This window comes from Nuphar pumila, chromosome 4 (genome assembly GCF_984573655.1).
Source record: "Nuphar pumila chromosome 4, dmNupPumi1.hap1.1, whole genome shotgun sequence".
Taxonomy (NCBI): Eukaryota; Viridiplantae; Streptophyta; class Magnoliopsida; order Nymphaeales; family Nymphaeaceae; genus Nuphar; species Nuphar pumila.
This window is the reverse complement of record NC_143252.1, coordinates 3,508,701-3,527,786: the sequence shown is the minus strand read 5'-3', so window position 1 is coordinate 3,527,786 and position 19,086 is coordinate 3,508,701. Positions and strand designations below refer to the sequence as shown.

The 19,086-nt window shown below is 40.1% G+C and overlaps 2 protein-coding genes across 2 annotated transcripts; both read right to left on the bottom strand.

Annotated features, from left to right (window-relative positions):
• Positions 1–1,495: 1,495 nt before the first annotated feature.
• LOC149839083 (ethylene-responsive transcription factor ERF071-like) lies at positions 1,496–2,655 on the bottom strand. The gene is made up of 2 exons (XM_090003997.1): positions 2,304–2,655; positions 1,496–2,214 (listed from the first exon to the last, which is right to left on the bottom strand). Exons 1-2 carry the CDS (start codon positions 2,461–2,463, stop codon positions 1,643–1,645), a joined length of 732 nt encoding a protein of 243 aa, XP_089860123.1. The 5' UTR covers positions 2,464–2,655; the 3' UTR covers positions 1,496–1,642.
• A 15,124-nt stretch (positions 2,656–17,779) lies between these two features.
• Positions 17,780–18,802, bottom strand: LOC149839082 (ethylene-responsive transcription factor RAP2-3-like). The gene is made up of 2 exons (XM_090003996.1): positions 18,567–18,802; positions 17,780–18,478 (listed from the first exon to the last, which is right to left on the bottom strand). The coding sequence occupies exons 1-2, from the start codon at positions 18,769–18,771 to the stop codon at positions 17,904–17,906; spliced, it is 780 nt and encodes a 259-aa protein (XP_089860122.1). The 5' UTR covers positions 18,772–18,802; the 3' UTR covers positions 17,780–17,903.
• Between the last annotated feature and the right edge of the window lie 284 nt (positions 18,803–19,086).

Here is a 19,086-nt window from a genome sequence, read left to right as displayed (position 1 = left end):
GGATAAACTCGACCCGTTGGCACTCGTAGTCCATACTAGTCCGACTAATCAGAATCGGAACCGGATACTATATCGAATAGCATCCGATCCGTTGACATCAATGGGTCCCACTTTTACCCTAAGCTACCGTAGCAGGCTGTCAGGAGTAAGCCCTACCTAGGGCCCCTACTCCTTTTCTATATGTATATATATATTTTTTGCCTTGGCGACCAAGAAAGAGTCACATGGCCAACCACATAATGGTGGGAAAAAGAGGAGAACACGGTTTTGGGAGCAAACCCAATGGGCCCGACCCACAGGAATGTTCGACTCGCGTCCCAATCTCCGTTTCAGCCCCCACGACGTCACCCTCCCTCTCTCTGCATCTTTTTTTTAACCCATTTGTGGGGTTTGAACGAGGGAGGTGAGCATGGGCTCTGTCTGATCAGAGCATCGTTTTCGGAGAAGGCAGGCGCCCGCCACTCGTGACCGAACCGGTTCAGACTCCTCGATACGCATCGATCTCCATCTCAGCGACTGGGTATTGAAACCGGCGATTATACGAATCGGACTTGTGAAAAAACAAAAGTTGGATTCTCTCCATGCTGAATAAGGCTATGTTTGGGAGTAGGGTGTCAACGGGTCGAATTTGCCCAGACTCGACCCGGATCAAACCCTATAAGGTTCAAAACCCAATGGTATATACTGGTAGGGGGGGTCTGCCTTAACCCAGCTTGCCTTTCAAAAAATGGATGAACAAGGCAGAGATAGAAAACACACCAAGCCTCTGATCTGGATTCAAGTAGCCAGGGATGCTAATGGCTTAGATCGAAGATGAAGGTTTTAAAATTTTTGGCTGTTTCCAATACGATCTCGATCCGATTGTCCATGTATTTAACTGTTTCGAATCCGACCCATTTGCATATACATAGGTTAAAGCCCCGGTTTATGAACCAATTAGATAATTGGACAGATTCATAAATCAAAATATAGTTCCGAGATGCAAAATTAAACAAAACCGAAACCAACATCCATTCATTAACCGATTAGGTTGCTGACATTAAATTGAATAAGAGAATGTATTCGGTGAAGGTCTCATGATCCAAATCCGAAACTAAGATACAAATTCAATTTCCATTCACTCCTACAACAATTCCGAACCGTCCACAAAATCCTCGGCCAAACCACCTCAGCGTCTCGATCGATCCGATTCGTTCCGTGCAACAGAACCGGATATTAATGTTGGGGCGGGGATGAAGGCGATTTTCTAGTCATTATTTATTGAAAGATTTCAATATTTGGGTCAGAATTGATTTTTTATTTTTTTCAGTCTGTAGAACTTTGTACACATCTTCTACCCATAAAGAAGAAGAAGAAGCTGAGAAGTTTGATGGGTAGAAGAACGAGAGTGGAAGGAAGAAGAAAGACGAGAGAAGAAAGGTAACATAACGACGTTTTGCATTGAATCAACGAAAAAAAAAAAACACCCTAACGACAACTAAGAAACAGCAGGAACTAAAAGAGAGAAAAACCAGAACTTGTTCACGATTAAGTTCACCCTATTCACAAAAAATGTAGCCCAAAAAGAAAGAAAATGCATGAAAAAAAAGACACATAAGAGAGCGAGATCTGCGCAAGAGGGAATCATCGATCCGGTTCGCTATCACACGGCGGGCGTGGTGACGGCGGAGGAGGAGGAGCAGCTCATGGGGACGTCGTCGAAGCTCCAGAGCTCCATCGACGTAGCCACGCCGTTCTCCTGGTTCGGCTGAGCCACCGGCGGCTGCTCGTACCCGCCGTCGAACCCCTGCAAGAACTCGATGTAGTTGTCAAAGGTAGAGAGCTCCTCCGCCAGCTTCATGGCGCTCTTCTTCTCCTCCTCCCCGCCGCCGCCAGCCTTCTCCGGCATGGCCGGTTCGGCATCGAACCCGAGAAAGACGGGTGCTTCCTGCCGGAACTGGTGGTGGGTGGCGGTGGGGCGAGGGGAAGGGATCTCGTTGGGGAAGTTGACCTTGGCCTTGCTGCCCCTGATCTTGCGAGCCTCGGCGTCGTAGGCTCGCGCGGCCTCCTCGGCTGTGTTGAAGGTGCCGAGCCACACCCTCACCCCCTTCCTCGGGTCTCGGATCTCCGCCGCCCACTTCCCCCACGGCCTCTGCCGGATCCCTCTGTAGAGGTTCTTCCTCTTCCGCTTCGGCTTCGGCTCCTCCTCCTCCTCCTCCTCACATTCCAACCCTTCTGTTCATCACAACCACAAACCGTTAGAGCGGCAAAAGGGATAGAAGAGTGGAAAAAGGAAGGATTTTTTTTGTTGGTGAGTTGAGCACCAGAGGGAAGGCGACGCTTAGGGATGACGAGGAAGGGCTTGAGCGGCTCTTTCTCGACGTGGGGATTCGTGAAGAAGTCGTTCCACGAGTCGGGAATGGCAGCCGCGCCTTTGGCTTGGCTCTTCCTGATCAAATCGAAGATGATCGCGCCTCCACACATTCTCTCTTTAGTTTTCTTCCTTTGTTTCTTCTTCTGGAGAGTCTGATGGACGAAGAGAGAGAGAGAGAGGAAGGAAAAATGGGCACTCGGACGAGATCGAGAGATACAGAGAGAAGGAAGAAGATGAAGAGTTTGTTGAGGATGGCGAGAAACGAAGAGACCTCAGACCTCTAAACTTTTCTCTTTTCTGATATCTATATTTTTTTACAGAGGGAAGACGTATTTATAAGTTTACAGAGGAACGTTTTTCTTTCTTGTTTTGGATTGTGAGGTTTCTCCGTTGACAGGGCCGAAGCGGCTTTACGGCTCCCCCTCCCTTTTTCTTTATTCTTCGTTGCATGTCTCGCATTTATTTCATTTTTTTTTCTCCGTTTCGGTTTCGGGGAGGATGGAGGATCGAGGATGAATCGCTCCCCTTTGCCGAATGACCAAACTACTCCCACCCAGATCTCGTAATCCCTTGAACATCCTCACCCTGCAACTTGCAGCTCTGCAGTGATGATGATCGTCAGATTCCCTTTTTCTTTTTTTTCCTTTCAGCGGAGTTGTAAAAACGTAAAATTAATTATTATTAACGGCGTTACTTTTAACAAACAGTCTCTCTCTCTCTCTCTCTCTCTCTCTCTCTAGAGAGAGAGAGAGAGAGAGAGAGTAACCGATGTTGTTTGGCCAATACCAAATATTAAAATAATATTAAAAATAATTGTAAGTATTTTTTTATATTTATTAAAAATAGCCATATCAGGAGTGAAGTGTATCAATTTTATGCCATGTATCGAATGATACAGGATGACACGCATCGATACTGATAATATTGGAAGGAACTAATGAGCTAGAACTCATAGGTACAAGTTGTATAGACTCAATCTAACAACGTAGATGTGTTCAACGTGGTTTGTTTCGCTGACGATGAAGTCTTGGATTCTGCTTATCTGATGTAAAATTGTGATCTTTTGAGTTATGAAATTTTAGCTCATTGTGGGTGTTGATTTTTGGACCTTTTAAAAACTTAAAAACTTGCCATGATTATATGATTCAAATTCTTATTAAATAAACAATCCAAGTAACATTTGATCTATAAAAAATTTAATTTTTTTGAAAAATAAAGTGATTTCTACTCATTAGTTCCTTAACTTCATTAGTAGACAATATTTATCCATATATATATATATATATATAGACTTTAACTGAGATGACAAAAAACCCTTGAAAACAAAGACTTTTTTAGAAATACATGATTATTTTTTGTAGGTAAATAAAAAGTCTTTATAGGTAAGCTCATCAACCTCTCCAATGTATCTAAATTATTTATTTTGCCACTCATTCAAGGGGGAAGAGGGTGGAATTGAAGGTAGAGTACCGGATCTGATCACTTTTTGTTTACCTTAGAAAGCTCGTTGATCTATCTCTGGATCATATTTTCATTTTCAATTTCTCACTTTTCCTTTTTAGTGCCATGAAAATGAATCTCACCAAAAAGCCAAGACATGCGCTGTCTATTGCACGGATAGATGACTCTATATATATATATATATAAAGATCCTTTGCAATAGATTTCTGGATATTTGTGATTTTAGCTTTTCATTGAAGACTTAGTATGTTATCAGCATCGGTGCTTATGGTAGAATTTTGATATGTAGCAGGCCTGAATCAGTTATTTTTTAATAAATGCAAAAAGATATTAAAAAATATTTTTAAAAAATTATTGTAATGATTTCAACACTAGGTCACATTATGATTGACACAATAATTTTTTATAATTTTTGGGCCGATACAAAAACGATTCAATTGAGTATCGGTATTGGCCCAACACAAACAACGGTAACAATGACACTTTCCATTCCATATACATATACGATAGCTGGAGTGTTTTCCCACCACGGAAGACATTGACAATGACACTCTTTTTGTGACGGTATTCGTTCATCATTAGTGAAGGTCATTGTCGTTGGACATTTGGCAAAGCGTTTATATTAACAATACAATATTTTTAAAAAAAATGAATGATATTTTTAAACAATTGCATTTTTTTTGGGGGTATAATTTTGCCCTTTCAAAATATCATGATTTTATAATAATATTTTTTAAAAAAATTGACGATATTTGTGACTATGTTTCTCACTCTTGGCTAAGGGAGTAGAGTAGTTGTTTAATCTTGGAGTAAATTCACTTTGCTTCAGCCATGCAGACTGCAGTTTATAATGGTTAATCATGTACGTAGTGTGTTTATTAGCTTAACGATGCATTTTATGGGGGATGGGAGTGTGGGACTGGATTGGACTCGGACCATTTGTGTAAGTTCATAGGAACTGATGACATTGATTAAGCAATTAGGTGTTAATTAGATGTAGTCTCCCACCTGACCCATTGAATAATTGAGGGTTGATTCTTGAACATGGCTTGGGTCTTCAAAGTATATATATGGGCTCAAGCCAAGCAGTTTCCTCGCACTTTCATCCTTAATTTACCTCCCCACTTTACATCTTACAGTCAAACGCTTGACCGGTTGATGTGCAGCCGCAAATTTGGCCGTCTAAGCCTTAAAAAAAACCCTAAATGTTGACCCGGGAAGCCCGAGCGTTGTAGCTCTACACAATGACAAAAGATAAAAACGGCAAAATACCGGCCACCAAAAACTCACGAGAAATTGAAAATATTTTAAAATTCATGAATTGTTTTGTCCAAACCTCGGACAATAAAAAAGAAATCAAATATAAAAAATTAATTTAATTGTATAATGAAATATAAATATAAATATTTAAAATAAAATCAATAAAAACATAAATATCATGTTTTAAAATACGATACTTAAGTTTTGACGTAAAACTTAGAGGAATTAAAAATATCGTGAGAAATTATCATTTTTAAACTTTTGAGTAATTAATTTCTTGAGATATTTTCATAAATCCAGCAAGATTTGTCAATATATATGGCTCTAATTTCTTCAACCTAATTATTAATTAATGTATGCCAAAAAGATGTCAAGCATGTCATTATCATCCTTACAAGTTCTAATTCAGCATCTAGAACAAGCTTGTGCTAAAAGAATATCATATATATATAAATTGGAATTACTATTCATTGACTCAAGACTTTATCTTGTAGTTAACATATGTTGGATTATAACATAGGGATATGGAATTGAATTCTTTTTCTTTATCTTGGACTCAAGACTTTATCTTATTCTTTTTCTTGAAAGTTGTACAAGATTTGAAGGGTGGTAGTTGGTGTTGGGAGCATTATTGTTGAAGTTTGACACTTTTGTGTGCGTGCGTGCGTATAGAGAGGAGAGGACCCATGGGATTTGCCCCAAAACCAGGGTCTCCTTTTGGTGGAATGTGCGTTTCAAAATTGAACACTCTGTTTTTTTGAGTTTTGAGGCAGGTACGGTCCCTATAAATTAAATTAAAGATATTTGAGAGGAAAGTTGGTGTCACTACGTCATCATCATTTATTGATTTTGTTAGAGAGAGAGAGAGAGAGAGAGGGGATGCTTGTGCTTAGCAGCTTAGAAGTGTCAACGGGCCTGGTTTACCCGGACCCGATCGGAACCAAACCGTATAAGGTGATATGGTGATAAATAAGATGACCCGATTAAGACCCAGGTCCAGACCCGAAACTCCAATCAATACATGGACCCAGGTATAGTTTGTGAAATTTTATACCAGACCCGGACTTGACCTGAGTTCTCATTAAGACCCACAATTTTTCAATATAAAAATGATAAAAAAATAGGTATGGTTCGGGTTTGGTTCATGTAGTTTTTATCAGATCCGGGTATGATTATTCTTATAACGGACCTGATTAGACTTGAGTCCAGACTCGATACCATTCCTAAGGATGACAGTGGACCGAGGTGGGTGCGGGGCACAAGGTCTCCGCCCCTGCCTCTGCCTCTGCCTCTTCTCAAAATTTTGCCTTCATCCTTACACGGGTTTTGATTTTTTTAATCCTAACATAAAACCATTTCTCGAATCTTTGTCCTCTCCTTCCTCTAACAATGGAAATGGTTTTATGTTAGACCATTGTTAGAGGGTTCCTCTAACAATGGCAATGCCACTCCAGCTCTCATATATATTTTCTCTAACAATGGAAACACCAGAGAAACGAGGTCCCACCCCGTTTGGACCGAAGATGAAAGAATATACCCGTATCTAGATCTGACTCAGTGTCTCATAATATGTTTCGGTTCCTATGACACAAGATCCAGTGAAATGCATATCTTTTTTTCATTTTTATTTAAAAATTAATCAAAACTATGGACTATCTGTATTTGATGATGTGGGTCGGATCAGGTTCTGACCTGACCCGCTTATGCCCACAGCTATCTTATACAAAACGTCTGAGTTTAGTGATCCGTTTAGGTACATTTTGGCATCAATCACCAATATGCCAATGGATCTGGTCCAACTCACATATGCTTAACTTGGATCTGCACACGGGATCGTTCGTCAGCAACAGATTCAGCCCGTTTGCTCAGTGGATATATATATATATGTATTGGACTGTTTTTCTGGACCTGAGCAAAATTTTCTTCACTGGGTAGTAATATAAACAGTCTAGTCCTGGATCCTGGTGGCGGCTCAAATTAACAGCCCCCCGTGGCCATGAGCCTACCATGGACCTTAATGTGACCCAAATACCACATAGAATAATGTGGACCTCGAAAGAAAGGTCATGAACTGAAAACGATGTATCTTTCAAGTATAACAGTCCAGATCAATGTTTCGTCCATTATAGATGAGCTAAAATATAGGCATTAATGTTACTTTACAAAATTAATTTTATTATTTCAAGTTAATTTGAACTGAAGGAGTTCGACTTATCAAGTAACTTTGCAAGCCGATAATTTGTTTTTTTTTTCTTCATGAATCAATTTATCGTAAGCTACATGAAATTGACCTTTGATTTTGTCCGGTGGCATTTCACATCATACGAGAAAACTTCGCCTGTCCATTTCCACGAGCCCTTACACCGTCGGATATTGAGATCTGAGGTATCTGCTTAGATAATTTTTTTTTTTTTGAGGATCTGAGGTCTAACCTCCTCGATCGGTTTGGATGTCGGATCTTCTCGCCTCTCCATATTGTCTCACAAAATAACAATCTCAGATCCAAGGCTACCTCGGATCTAGAATCCAGTAGTTCACAAACTTTGGATCTTGGATCTTGCCATGAGAACCACGCCACATCAGAACCAAGGATCCGAGGTCAGAGAGAGATCAGGGGTTTATACAAGAAATGTGATTGGTTCTCCGAGACATTAAAACGAGTTTGGTTACACTCATCGCCCAATTTTGTGATGCAAGTTGTTTTACTCAAGCCCTAAGGGGTTTGGAGCAATGGAAGAGGCCTGGGGGGGGGGGGGGGGGGTGAGCACAATTGCAATATAAAAAAAAAATAATTACTAATAAATGAAGCTCCAATTATGAAATATAATCCAATGTTTACATTGCAAAATATATTTGAATAGTCAAACTACTTCAATAAAATATAGATATACCAAATACTAAAACAAATCAATAAAAACTATTTGAAAAACACAAACAAACCCCTTATCCTAATAGAAATAAAAACATAGAATACTGATTATTACTAATTAAAATGCTAACAAAATAAAAAAACACAAAAGTCCCTAAAGCCCTAATTTAATTATTCATGTCATTTGAAATAATGCAAATAAAAAATCTAAATCCTAACAAAAATCATAGATGTCACATCTATGATAATTGATAAAATAACAAAAAAAAACTTAATATTTTAAGTTCTAAGTTATAACCAAAGTCAAGTATTCATTCTTTATGGATTAACCGTTGATGATAATTAAAAAAAATCATAAATTATGCATTTATGCTAATTGATAAAAAAATAAAACCCTTAACAATTTAACTAAAATCAAGCATTCATTATTAAATATTTCAAGGATTAATGCCTAATGATAATTGAAAAAATGAAAAACCCTAAAACCATAACTAAACATTCATGCCATTTTACAAAAAAATCAAATCAGAACCTTAAATCCTAACAAACATCATTCACATATAGCCTAATTAACAAAAAAACTTTAAAAATTCTAACTAAAACCAATCATGTGGAATCAGGTTTAATGTTGATTAAAACATACAAAATTACCTAATTAAATATTCACCTCATTTGAAAAATCAAAATAAAAAATCTAAATAATAATTAAAAGAAAACACACAAAAAACTTAAAATTTAATTAAATATTTTATGCTATTTAAAAAACTAAATAAAAAAACCTCAATCCTAGCAAACATCATTTATATAGAAGATAATTGGGAAAAAATAAAACAAAAACCCGAAAGTTTTAAATAAAATTAAGTATGTAAAATCATCATGTTTAATGTTGAAAAACACCTAAATACCTAATTAAATAATCAACTCATTTAAAAACCAAAATAAAAAACTAAATGCTAATTGAAAATAAATCCAAAAAATCCAAAATCCTAATTAAATATTTGTACTATTTAGAAAACAAAACATAAAACCTCAATCTTAACAAACATCATTGATATAGAGACTAATTGAAAAAAATTGAATCCTCAAAATTATAACTAAAATCAAGCATGTGGAATCATGTTTAATGTTGATTAAAAAAAGTAGAAATACCTAATGAAATATTGATCTTATTAAAAAATCAAAAGAAAAGGCCTAAATGCTAATTGAAAAAAGCATACAAAACCCTAAACCTAATTAATTATTCATGCTATTTAAAAAAAAAAGCAAATAAAAACCCTAAATCCTTATTCCTAACAAACTTCATTTCATATATATGCTAATTAAAAAGAAAAAACCAAAACCCTTAAAATTTTAAGTTTCTAATTAAAATCATTCATGCAAAATTATGATTAATGTTGATTGAAAAAAAAAAGAAACACTTAAATACCTAATTAAACATTCATCTCATTTGAAAAACCAAAATCAAAACTTAAATATTAATTAAAAAATACAAAAAAACCCTAAACCTTAAAAAAAGCCAAGAAGAAGAAGACCTACAGTGGCATGCCATCTTGTCGGGAAAGTCGTCCAACATCTAGATGCCTGGTGTAAGCAGTAATCCTGAGACCCTAATACACTAAAAGAAAAACCTTAATTAGCGGCAAAAATTTGCGATGGATTATTTCTGCCGCAAATTTGCCACAGATTAGCTAGAGAAAACAAGCCGTCCTAAAATTAGAATTAGCGACAAAAAAAAACTGTCGCAAAACCCATCGCTAATTAGGGACAGATTAGCGATGAAAACATTCCGTCTCAAAATCCATCGCAACTTCGCGACAGATGAGAGGCAAAATCGCTAATTAGTGATGGATTTTGAATCAGAATGTTTTAGTCGCGAATCCGTCACTACTTTTCGATTTAAATAGGGGTGTAATTTTTTTTTTTTTACTTTCGCACTTTTCCCCCTTTCACTGTACGCAGCCGCCCCCGAGCCTTCTCTTCTTCTCCTTTCTCTTCCTCGTCTGCCCCCCAAACCCACAAGTTACTACGTCAGAACGGGCATGCGGTAAAGTGCGTGACAAATGGAACTGCAGCGCTGCAGAGACGACCTGGTGGTCGGCAATGACGCACGCGATGCTGAAGCGCGCAGGGCTTGCGGCGTGTTAAAGGAAACTGCCACACGCAAAGCGCGCTCATCGAGCTGCGGTGCGTGCGGGCGTCGACTGCAGCAAGAGAGGAAGGTCGTGCGTTGAGAAGCACGGCGCTGAGGGAATGTCAAATTCTTTGCATTTTTTGCTTTAGGGTTTCGAGGAAAAGCCCTGCCTCTCTCTCATTCTTTTTCCCCCTTCTTCCCGCTAGGGTTTTGGTTTTTCATATCGATGCGCCGATGAACGTGGTGAAGGAAGAAGCGCAGGGCTAGAGCTACAACGTCTGCCAGTCCATCGGTGAGCGATGGCTCCACGATGTCTGCCATTGTGGGATCTATCGTCGCCTCTACGCTGCTTGCGTCCTTAGGCTTCACTCCAGCTTCTTCTTCCCTATCTGTCTGGAGGTTTGTGCTGACGGGTTCCCACCGGAAATAGCATCAAATGCCCTAATTGCCCTTTGTCCGTGCGTGTTGCTTGCATTGCCCCAGAATTCATCCCGAACTACGTCTGCCTCTTTTGCGCAAAGGGGTTCTTGTTCCTCCACCCAGTTTCTTTGAAGAGCAAGAATGTGCCAAGGGAGGAGGAAGGGAAGCTTGTTGTTATTGATCTCCCGGTTGCTAAGATCATTCTGGCAGTTGCTCAGATTGTCGCCATCTCGATGACTCGTGTGGCTTCGACTGCTTGGGTGGAGGCGGATAGGAAGGTTAGGGATTCCGCCATTGCGAGGAAGAGGGCAAAGGAAGTTTTCCTCTTGGATTCTCAGAGAGTGGAGTGCCAGAAGGTCCAAAACTCATTTAGGGTTGGTGATCACAAGAAAAGTTTTGATGGGAAAACTGGTATCGTTAAGAAGAGGAGTTGGAGAAACCATCAAGGAAGACACTGAACACAAGTTCAACAAAGAAGCGAATGGTTAACAGTGATGAGTATGATAAGTTGAAGTCTTTTATGAATTCTTTATTGTCGCAGCACCGAAATGTTCAGAATAAAGCTAATCCAGAAAGAAGTAGGTCGAAACCAGATGAGGATCCCGTTGCTTCAACTAAGACTCTTCAGCGTCATTTGGTTGATGCAGTGAATATGGATAAGCAAGATGGTGTGAATGTTTCCAAATCTGAAGAAGGTAATGATCTATTTATTGAGTTACCGTTTGGCGACAAACTTGAATTCTTTTACTGTCATTCTTTATATTGCTTCTCTGATTTAGAAACGATAGCACCGGTGACAAAATCTTTGCTAGTCTATGTGTAACATGATAGATTGCTCTGGAGAGTAGCAAAAAGGTTGTGATGCAAGGCAGCATGGATCTCCTACTGGTACCTTTTTTTCCTCTATTTTGATTTTCCCCCTCCTAGTTAGTTATCTGAAATAAGAGGTTGAACTATTAATGCCTTTTGTCAACTTGATTTTATTGTGCGACACTTTGATCTTCTTTCTCCACTGAATTCAATTTCTGTTGTAACAAACTAATCTTTTTGAAGGAACACCATTTAATGTTTCTCTTTGAACACCAATATTGAACTATAGGCAGGAAATGGCTTAGAAAAATGAGTACCAATGACTAACTGGCCATTACTTTGATGAGTAGTTTAGCTAGTCACTCACTGATGATTCTATGTCAAAGCTAATTGCATAATCACTTTTTATAGCTTTTCTTGGCTGTTGACTTGTATCTTTGTTCTACATGTTCTAATGACAAGTGAATATTTTATTTATTTTATGGAATTTTTTCTGAACATTGTTCATCTTTCCCTTCACCTTCACAATTTGGAGATTACTCGTTTGCAGGACTTTTGCCAGCTCCTGGATGAGAACCTTGGCAAAGCTAAGAGACTCTATCATTGATTGGGTGCAAGAAGGATTTTAGGACTTCTTTAAATCACTTCATGACCGTATCATTCTGTTCTTTGGTGGCAATATACCAGCAAAACATATGGATCAGAATCTACCTGATGTTATACAAGGAGACAAAGTGCTTACTGGACTAGTTCTTGTACTAGCCCAACTCTCAATTTTCATAGAACAAAGTGCAATTCCTAGAATCATTGAGGCTTGATTATGTTGCATTGATATGATCTCGTATGAGTGCATGACTAAATGCTTGCTTTCTGTAACAATTTGCTTTTGTGCTTTTGTTCTTTGAGCATCAGTACTTTTTCCTGCATTTTCTTGCATCATCATTTTCTCCTTGGTTCAAATCTTGTGGATAATCATGCATGTTTGCTTAAATTACTTGGATGTCATAGCGTTCGGGGCCCGTCGTTGGAGAGCGAGAGGTGAAAGAGGGAGGGTCGCCGGAGAGCGGGAGGTGAAAGAGGGAGAGCCGGAGGTGGTCGGGGCCGTCACTGGATAGCGGGCGTCCAAAGAGGGAGGGGGCTGTCGCCGGAGACTGAAAGGGGGGGCGGTCGTTGGAGAGCGGCAGGTTGTCGATGCGGTCGCCGAAGAGCGGGAGGTGGCCAAGCGGTCGCCGGATAAAGGTAGGTTGTCGAGGCCGTCACCGGCGAGCACGACTTTGAACGGGGCGAGCAGCGCGGGTGAGAGAGACAGAGAGAGACGGGAAGAGATCGATTTCGTGCCCTAGATGGGGGTTTTACATCGATAATTTGCGACGAATTCGCGATGGACAATATTCTATCGTCAAATCCGTAGCTACGTGCGATGAGTTTTGCAACGTAGTTTTTCAGTCGCTAATCCGTCGCTAAGTAGCGACAGATTAGCAATGAAATTTTGTCTGTTGCTAATTTCGTAAATATTTCGAATGTTAGCGACATATGTTGTTCTCTTGTTAATCCGTCGCAAATTTGTGATGAAAAAAATCCGTCGCAAAGTTCCGTTGCTAATTAACATTTTTCTTATAGTATATATATATATATATATATATATATATATATATATATATATGTAGAGAGAGAGAGAGAGAGAGAGAGAGAGAGAGAGAGAGAGAGAGAGAGAGAGAGAGAAGTCAAGGAGGAGGGGCACACATCATATGTCTTTGAGTCAGGCCTGGCTTGTGCCCACCTTGACCTTACTTCTATTGACCATATTGGGGGATTTTTCGAGTTAGGGTGGGCACATGCACACTCTAGCCCTAACGTAGTTTCGCCTCTGGTCCTTGATTGACTCGTGATTCGGGCGGGTCAATCACTTAACTTTATATTTTATATAAATATATAAATATATGTATATACTATGTATATTTTATAGTGTTACTAATATATTGTATATAATATGCAATATATGATATTTTTTTATGATATATATAATGTATAATTTTATTATTATACGTATGACTATATTTATATATAATGCATAATATTTATATTATATTTCATATAATATATGTATATTAAAAATATAATACATATGTATATGGGTTGACTTGGCTGAGTCATGCTAAAACTCGAATGACTCAGCTGAGTCATGCTAAAACTCGGTTGAGTTTTGTTCATTTCTATGTGATTCACTGGCTTGAACCTATAAATGACCGAGTCAACCAAGTCATTGTGTTTACTCGGTGAGTTTGTAAACCATGCTAGACTAGTAGTCAGGGTTCATTTCACATGAGTGTCAGCTTCTTGTATTAATGAGGGCAAGGGCTGAGTCCTTCTTGCTCAGTTGAAGCCTGATGACTCCCAAAGAGCAAGAGGTGTACCACGGGTTTACACCACCACGACAACGATCCTAAGCATGCCAGCCTTAGCCAATATGACTAAGTTTCTGATCCCGAGGGTGGTTTCCCCGTCTTTTATGTGGGAAAAAGTTATTTTAATCAAATCTGACCATATAGAAGGATTCAACATGGTCGATTTAAAAGGAATAGACCCAGAGATGACTTTTTTTTTTTTTTTTAAGAAAAAGTATGTTTTTTAAATTACAAGATTTTGTGTTTTGCTAACGGTTGATCTTGCACACAAGTTAGATTTCGGTGATTTAAATCGCTATCGAAAGATGTAGATCACATCTATGGAGTCTGAGATTTTTTATCAAACAACTTATACATCAATGAAATACCAAGGATGTGATCTTCATCATTCTGTGGGATAAATTGGGAATGGAACTAAAATTATGTAGATCTTCATTTCACCTTAGTTTTACAACTTTCAACTGCATCATTTGATGGACTTTTTGGTTATGCAACCAAAAGTCAATCTATCTTGATCTGGAGGTGCCTTAACCTAGTGTTTCAATCTGTCTTAACTTATAGCTGCAATATTATAAATAGACTTGATGCTTAACCTAGCGTTGGGATGGGAGTTGATTTGACTTTAAATTTCATCAAACTATTAGAGTGGTAGTTGTTCGAGAGAATGAGATGAGTAGGGCTGGTAAACGAGCTGAACAATGGGAATATATGGCGTTCGATCTCAGCTCATGAATTTACCAGTGGATTGTGCTCCATCTAATGCTCATGTCTAGGGATGACAGTGGATCAGGAGGGTAACGGGCCCCGCCCCACCTCACCCCGTTTGGACTGCGGATGGAGTACAAGGTTAAAATCAAAATCCGTGCGAAGATGGAGGCGGGGATGGGCTTACGCTTTCTCCTGCCCCACTCCGTTCCCGGCCCGATCCCCTCCTTGTTCCGCCCTGCCCCATCCTCAATCCTTCTTTAAGGATGGCAATGGACTAAGGAGAAACGGGGCCCTGCCCCACCTCAGCCCGTTTGGATCGGGGATAGAGGACATGAAACGGGGATGGAGGTTAAAATTAAAACCCGTGTAGAGATGGAGGCAGGGATGGACTTAAGCTTCCCCTCGCCCCACCCCATCCCATCCCGATCCTTCTTTAGGGATGGCAATTGATCGAGGGGAAACAGGACCCCACCCCGCCTCACCCCACCCACCCCGTTTGTACCGGGGATGGAGGACATGAAACGGCGATGAAGGCAGGGATGGAGGTTAAATTCAAAACCCGTAAGAGGATGGAGGGCAGAATTTTGAGACGGGACGGGGGGTGAAGACCTTGTCCCCTGCACCTGCCCCGGTCCACTGTTATTGGCACAGCTAATCTTACAAAGATGGGCGGGCGGAGTGTTGTTGTTTTGAAGAAAAAAAAAACATATTTAGTGGCGATCATGACAGCAGCTAAATGTGTTTTTGGGCTCAGTATATTAGTGGCGGTTGTGACCACCGCTAGTATGCCTAGTTTGAGCAAAATCGACGCACCAAGCGCAGCCAATGATCCATTGAACGTTACGGGCAACTATATATATATATATTTATTTATTACATGAAGAAACAACAGCAGAGATCAGAGACCTGTCCGTGTTGGTCATAGTGTGCCGCACCTATGGTCATCTATGTGAAACTCACCTTCAAGGAATATTGAGCATCATTTGTCTTTAGGGTGGAAGACGATAGAAAGAAGATCAACCAAGTGGCTCTTGTATTTATTTGGATCTTAAAATTACTTTTTTTTTTATCTTTTCTCACCTAACAGGCATATCTTATCATTATTGTTGTTCTTTTTCTTTTTTTATTTGGGCCAAACTTGAATATTAGTTCATTAATCAGACATCGTGTATGACACAAGACCATTATTAATTAGTTCATGACATGAACATTATGCCTACTATGAGCTCATCCCTGACAAAATGTTGGAAATGAAATCGTTCTTAAACTCTCCATAAGGAGGTGTTTGGATGCACCTGCTTATCCATAAAAGTAGGATAAATTGGGAGATTTAAATAATATGGAAGCCTTTCGTATCAGTGATGGGCAATGCTTTGCTCGTGAGAGATATTATACACGGGATCATTTATTTTGTTAATGCCAGAAGTACCCATGTGGACTGCAGGGTCCTTTGTCAAGTTGAAGGGCCAGGATCGAATCCCACTGGCTCATGGGGGCTGCTGTTTTTATCATCGTAAGCCTGGGTGGCCGTGTTCTCGGCGCAGAGTTTTACCTTGAAGGGAGGCGGGGGCCCATTAAGTAAACCAATTATTACTGAGGGTTCTTTTGTCATATAAAAAAATCAGAAAAAAAAGAGAAGTACAACCCTTAGTTTCCAGAAAACGGGATGGATACAAGAAGCGCACGATGCTTGAAACAAAAGCAGAAAAGAGAGTGCTAAAAAGTAGTAAGAAGCAGAATATGCCGGATATAATTATGCAAGTGCATGGAAAATGAAAAGGAAACACATAGAAAGCAATATGAAGCACATGCATAATTAAATAACAAATATAATAACATAAAACCAACATGCAAGCTTGCTATAAAATTTTTTAATATAAAAACTATAAAAAAATGAGTAGAGAGTGAGTGAGAAGTGACAAGAAGCTAGAGAAAAACTTTAAGGAAGCAAAAGGGAATGGTTTTGGTATCGAAGAGGGAGTGGGCTTCACACTAAAAGGTGTTAGAGAACTAATCCCTTTGGTAAGAGGAGATGTGAACCCTAATTAGAGGCAGCCCAAGCAGGAAACTTAAGAAGGAAAGCAAAACATGCATGTTTCCTAATAATCAAGGATCCTCATCTCAATATAAAGAAGAAAATGAAGGAAGCAAGTTTCTTAATGATCAATGACCCTTATCTCAATGTGAAGAAGGATACTTGCCATGCATTAAGGCCATTTGGTAGGTTGAAATACATCTCTTATAATGGGAGAAGGAAAATATTAAAAGCTAAGCATATATTTGAGAAAGAAGTTGAAAAAAAATCACAAATCGTGGGTTATTAAAATTGTGTAATGAGGTTACCTAAAGATATATAATTATCATCCTTTCCTCTTTGAAGAGTAAGAGAGGGAGAGAGAGTTTATCTATAGATGCATGTAGGTCCCAACTAAGTAAATCTTTTTGTGTGGCTATCAATTTTTTATTCTCATTGTGTCGTGAACATCACCTATCATGGTTGCTGATATTCTGCTCTCGTTGCCTTACATGGTTATCGATTTCCTATTCTCGTGTGAACATCAAAATAGTTTAAAAGAAATTGAGTTTCTCATTTTAGAAGCGAGTTTCACAAAGTTTCCCCTTCTTTTGAGGAAGGGAAAGAGTTTTCCTCTTCTGAAGCGAGAGCTTTCGAAGAACTGAGTTTTCTCATACAGCAAGAAGCTTCTGGTAACTATGGTACAACCCATAACCATTAACTTCCAAAATTTTGGTGGCATCACACTTAAAAATCCTCCAATGTTTAGAAGTTGGAGAAGAAAAAATTCAAACATTAAGGAGTTAGAAACTTTGAATATCTTGATTTTTTTTTTAGATTTTCCGTAATCCTCCCATTAGCATAAAATCCAAAAAGCCTAGTAAGCAATTATGTGTGGAACATGGATAAAGGCCAACAGCAAGCACACCAGGACAAGGCTCTTCGACTAAGCAATTACGTGTAGAGCACGGAACATGGCCACCATATCATGCAGATGATGATGATGATGGTGATCATCATCACCATAAGCATGGGTGCCTGGACTAAAAAAATAGTCAATCTTACGAATATGATGACTATCAGGATATTTAAAAAAAAAAAACTGATATTTGACATTTTATCGCAATATTAACACGAGATTTATCACAGCGATAAATTATTATCAAGGTTTTTCTCTCCAAACCCCTCCCCCTCACGAACGAAGGGAAAGAAGGAAAAGAAAGAGACTGTATACGAGATAAACATCTGATTTACGACATAGACCATGCATTGTTTTATCTTCTGTCATAGAGAATAACAGACCCGAGTCGAGTCGAGTCGAATCGAATCGGTGGCCTGGAGAAACACGTTTTGAACCGGTTAGATATTCGAAGACCGTATGAAATAGAAAACAACAATTTATACAGAAAATGAAAAAGGTACAAGTAAAGGTGCGCGGGGAAAGACAATGTAAGTGTTCAATTGAGTCAACGTCACGAGACGAGACGGGACGAGGGGATGTCATCGAAGAACCACAGGTGATCGTCGATCACCATCCCTTCCTCTTCCACCTCCTCCTGGACCGCCCCTGACGCCTCCCATTTCAACCCTACGTCGTTCCACCCGAACCAGAACCCTAGCTCGGCCTCCTCCGCCGGCAACTCCCGCACAGGTCCGGCTGCCGGAGACGGTGCCGATATCCGCTCCGACTCCGATGCGGTTCCCTTCTTCACCGCCACGGCCGGATCCGGCATCACCTCCGCCTTCTTCTTTCCGGCTGCTGACGATCCCTTGGACCTAGTGTTCCGGCGGAGGACGGACTCCCCCTTTCTGACGGGCATCACGATCCCGGGGAAGTTGACCTTCGCCTTGATGCCGCGGATCTCCCTCGCTGCCTCGTCGTAGGCCATGGCTGCCTCTTCCGCCGTGTCGTACGTACCGAGCCACACGCGCGCGCCCTTCTTCGGGTCCCTGATCTCCGCCGCCCATTTTCCCCACGGTCGCTGCCGTATCCCCCTGTACGCGTTCTTCCTCACCCTCCGCCCGCCTTCGGCCGCTCTCCGATCGCCTAATCCACAAAACGGTCGAAATTAGGGTTAGAATTCGTCGAGAGAGAGAGAGAGAGAGAGAGAGAGAGAGAGAGAGAGAGAGCTCACCGTTGGCGGCAGCAGGCACGTACGAGGGGAGTACGTGAGGGCCGAAGTCAAAGCCGAAGAAGTCGGCTCCCTGACAGTGGGTTATGTCATAGAGCATGAACTCCGAGCTCGACTCGTGGTCGGAGAAGAGGAGTTCCTCCGGTGACGTCATATTCAGGCCGGCGTTCGCTCGCACGTAGTCGGAGACGATCGTCCCTCCGCACATCCTCTCTGGGTTTTCCCCGGCTGTGTCTCGTCGTCGCCTATCCATTTATTTATGCACGAGCTCGTGGCTGTGTTGGGAAGAGAAATTCCTCCGTTTTCTTTCCTCTTTTCTGGCTATTTTCAGTCACCTCCAAAATTTTAGTCCTAATTAATATATCCGCCAAAGTTTTCTTATACTTCCGAAACTTTTAACAGCAAACAACCCACTAAATTTATTAATCAAAAAACAAAACGACTAATTTGCGCATACAAAAATTAGCCGGAGAAAGTTTTAGCTTAGAGCTTTTAACTCATATGTCATCTAGCTTCTTCATCA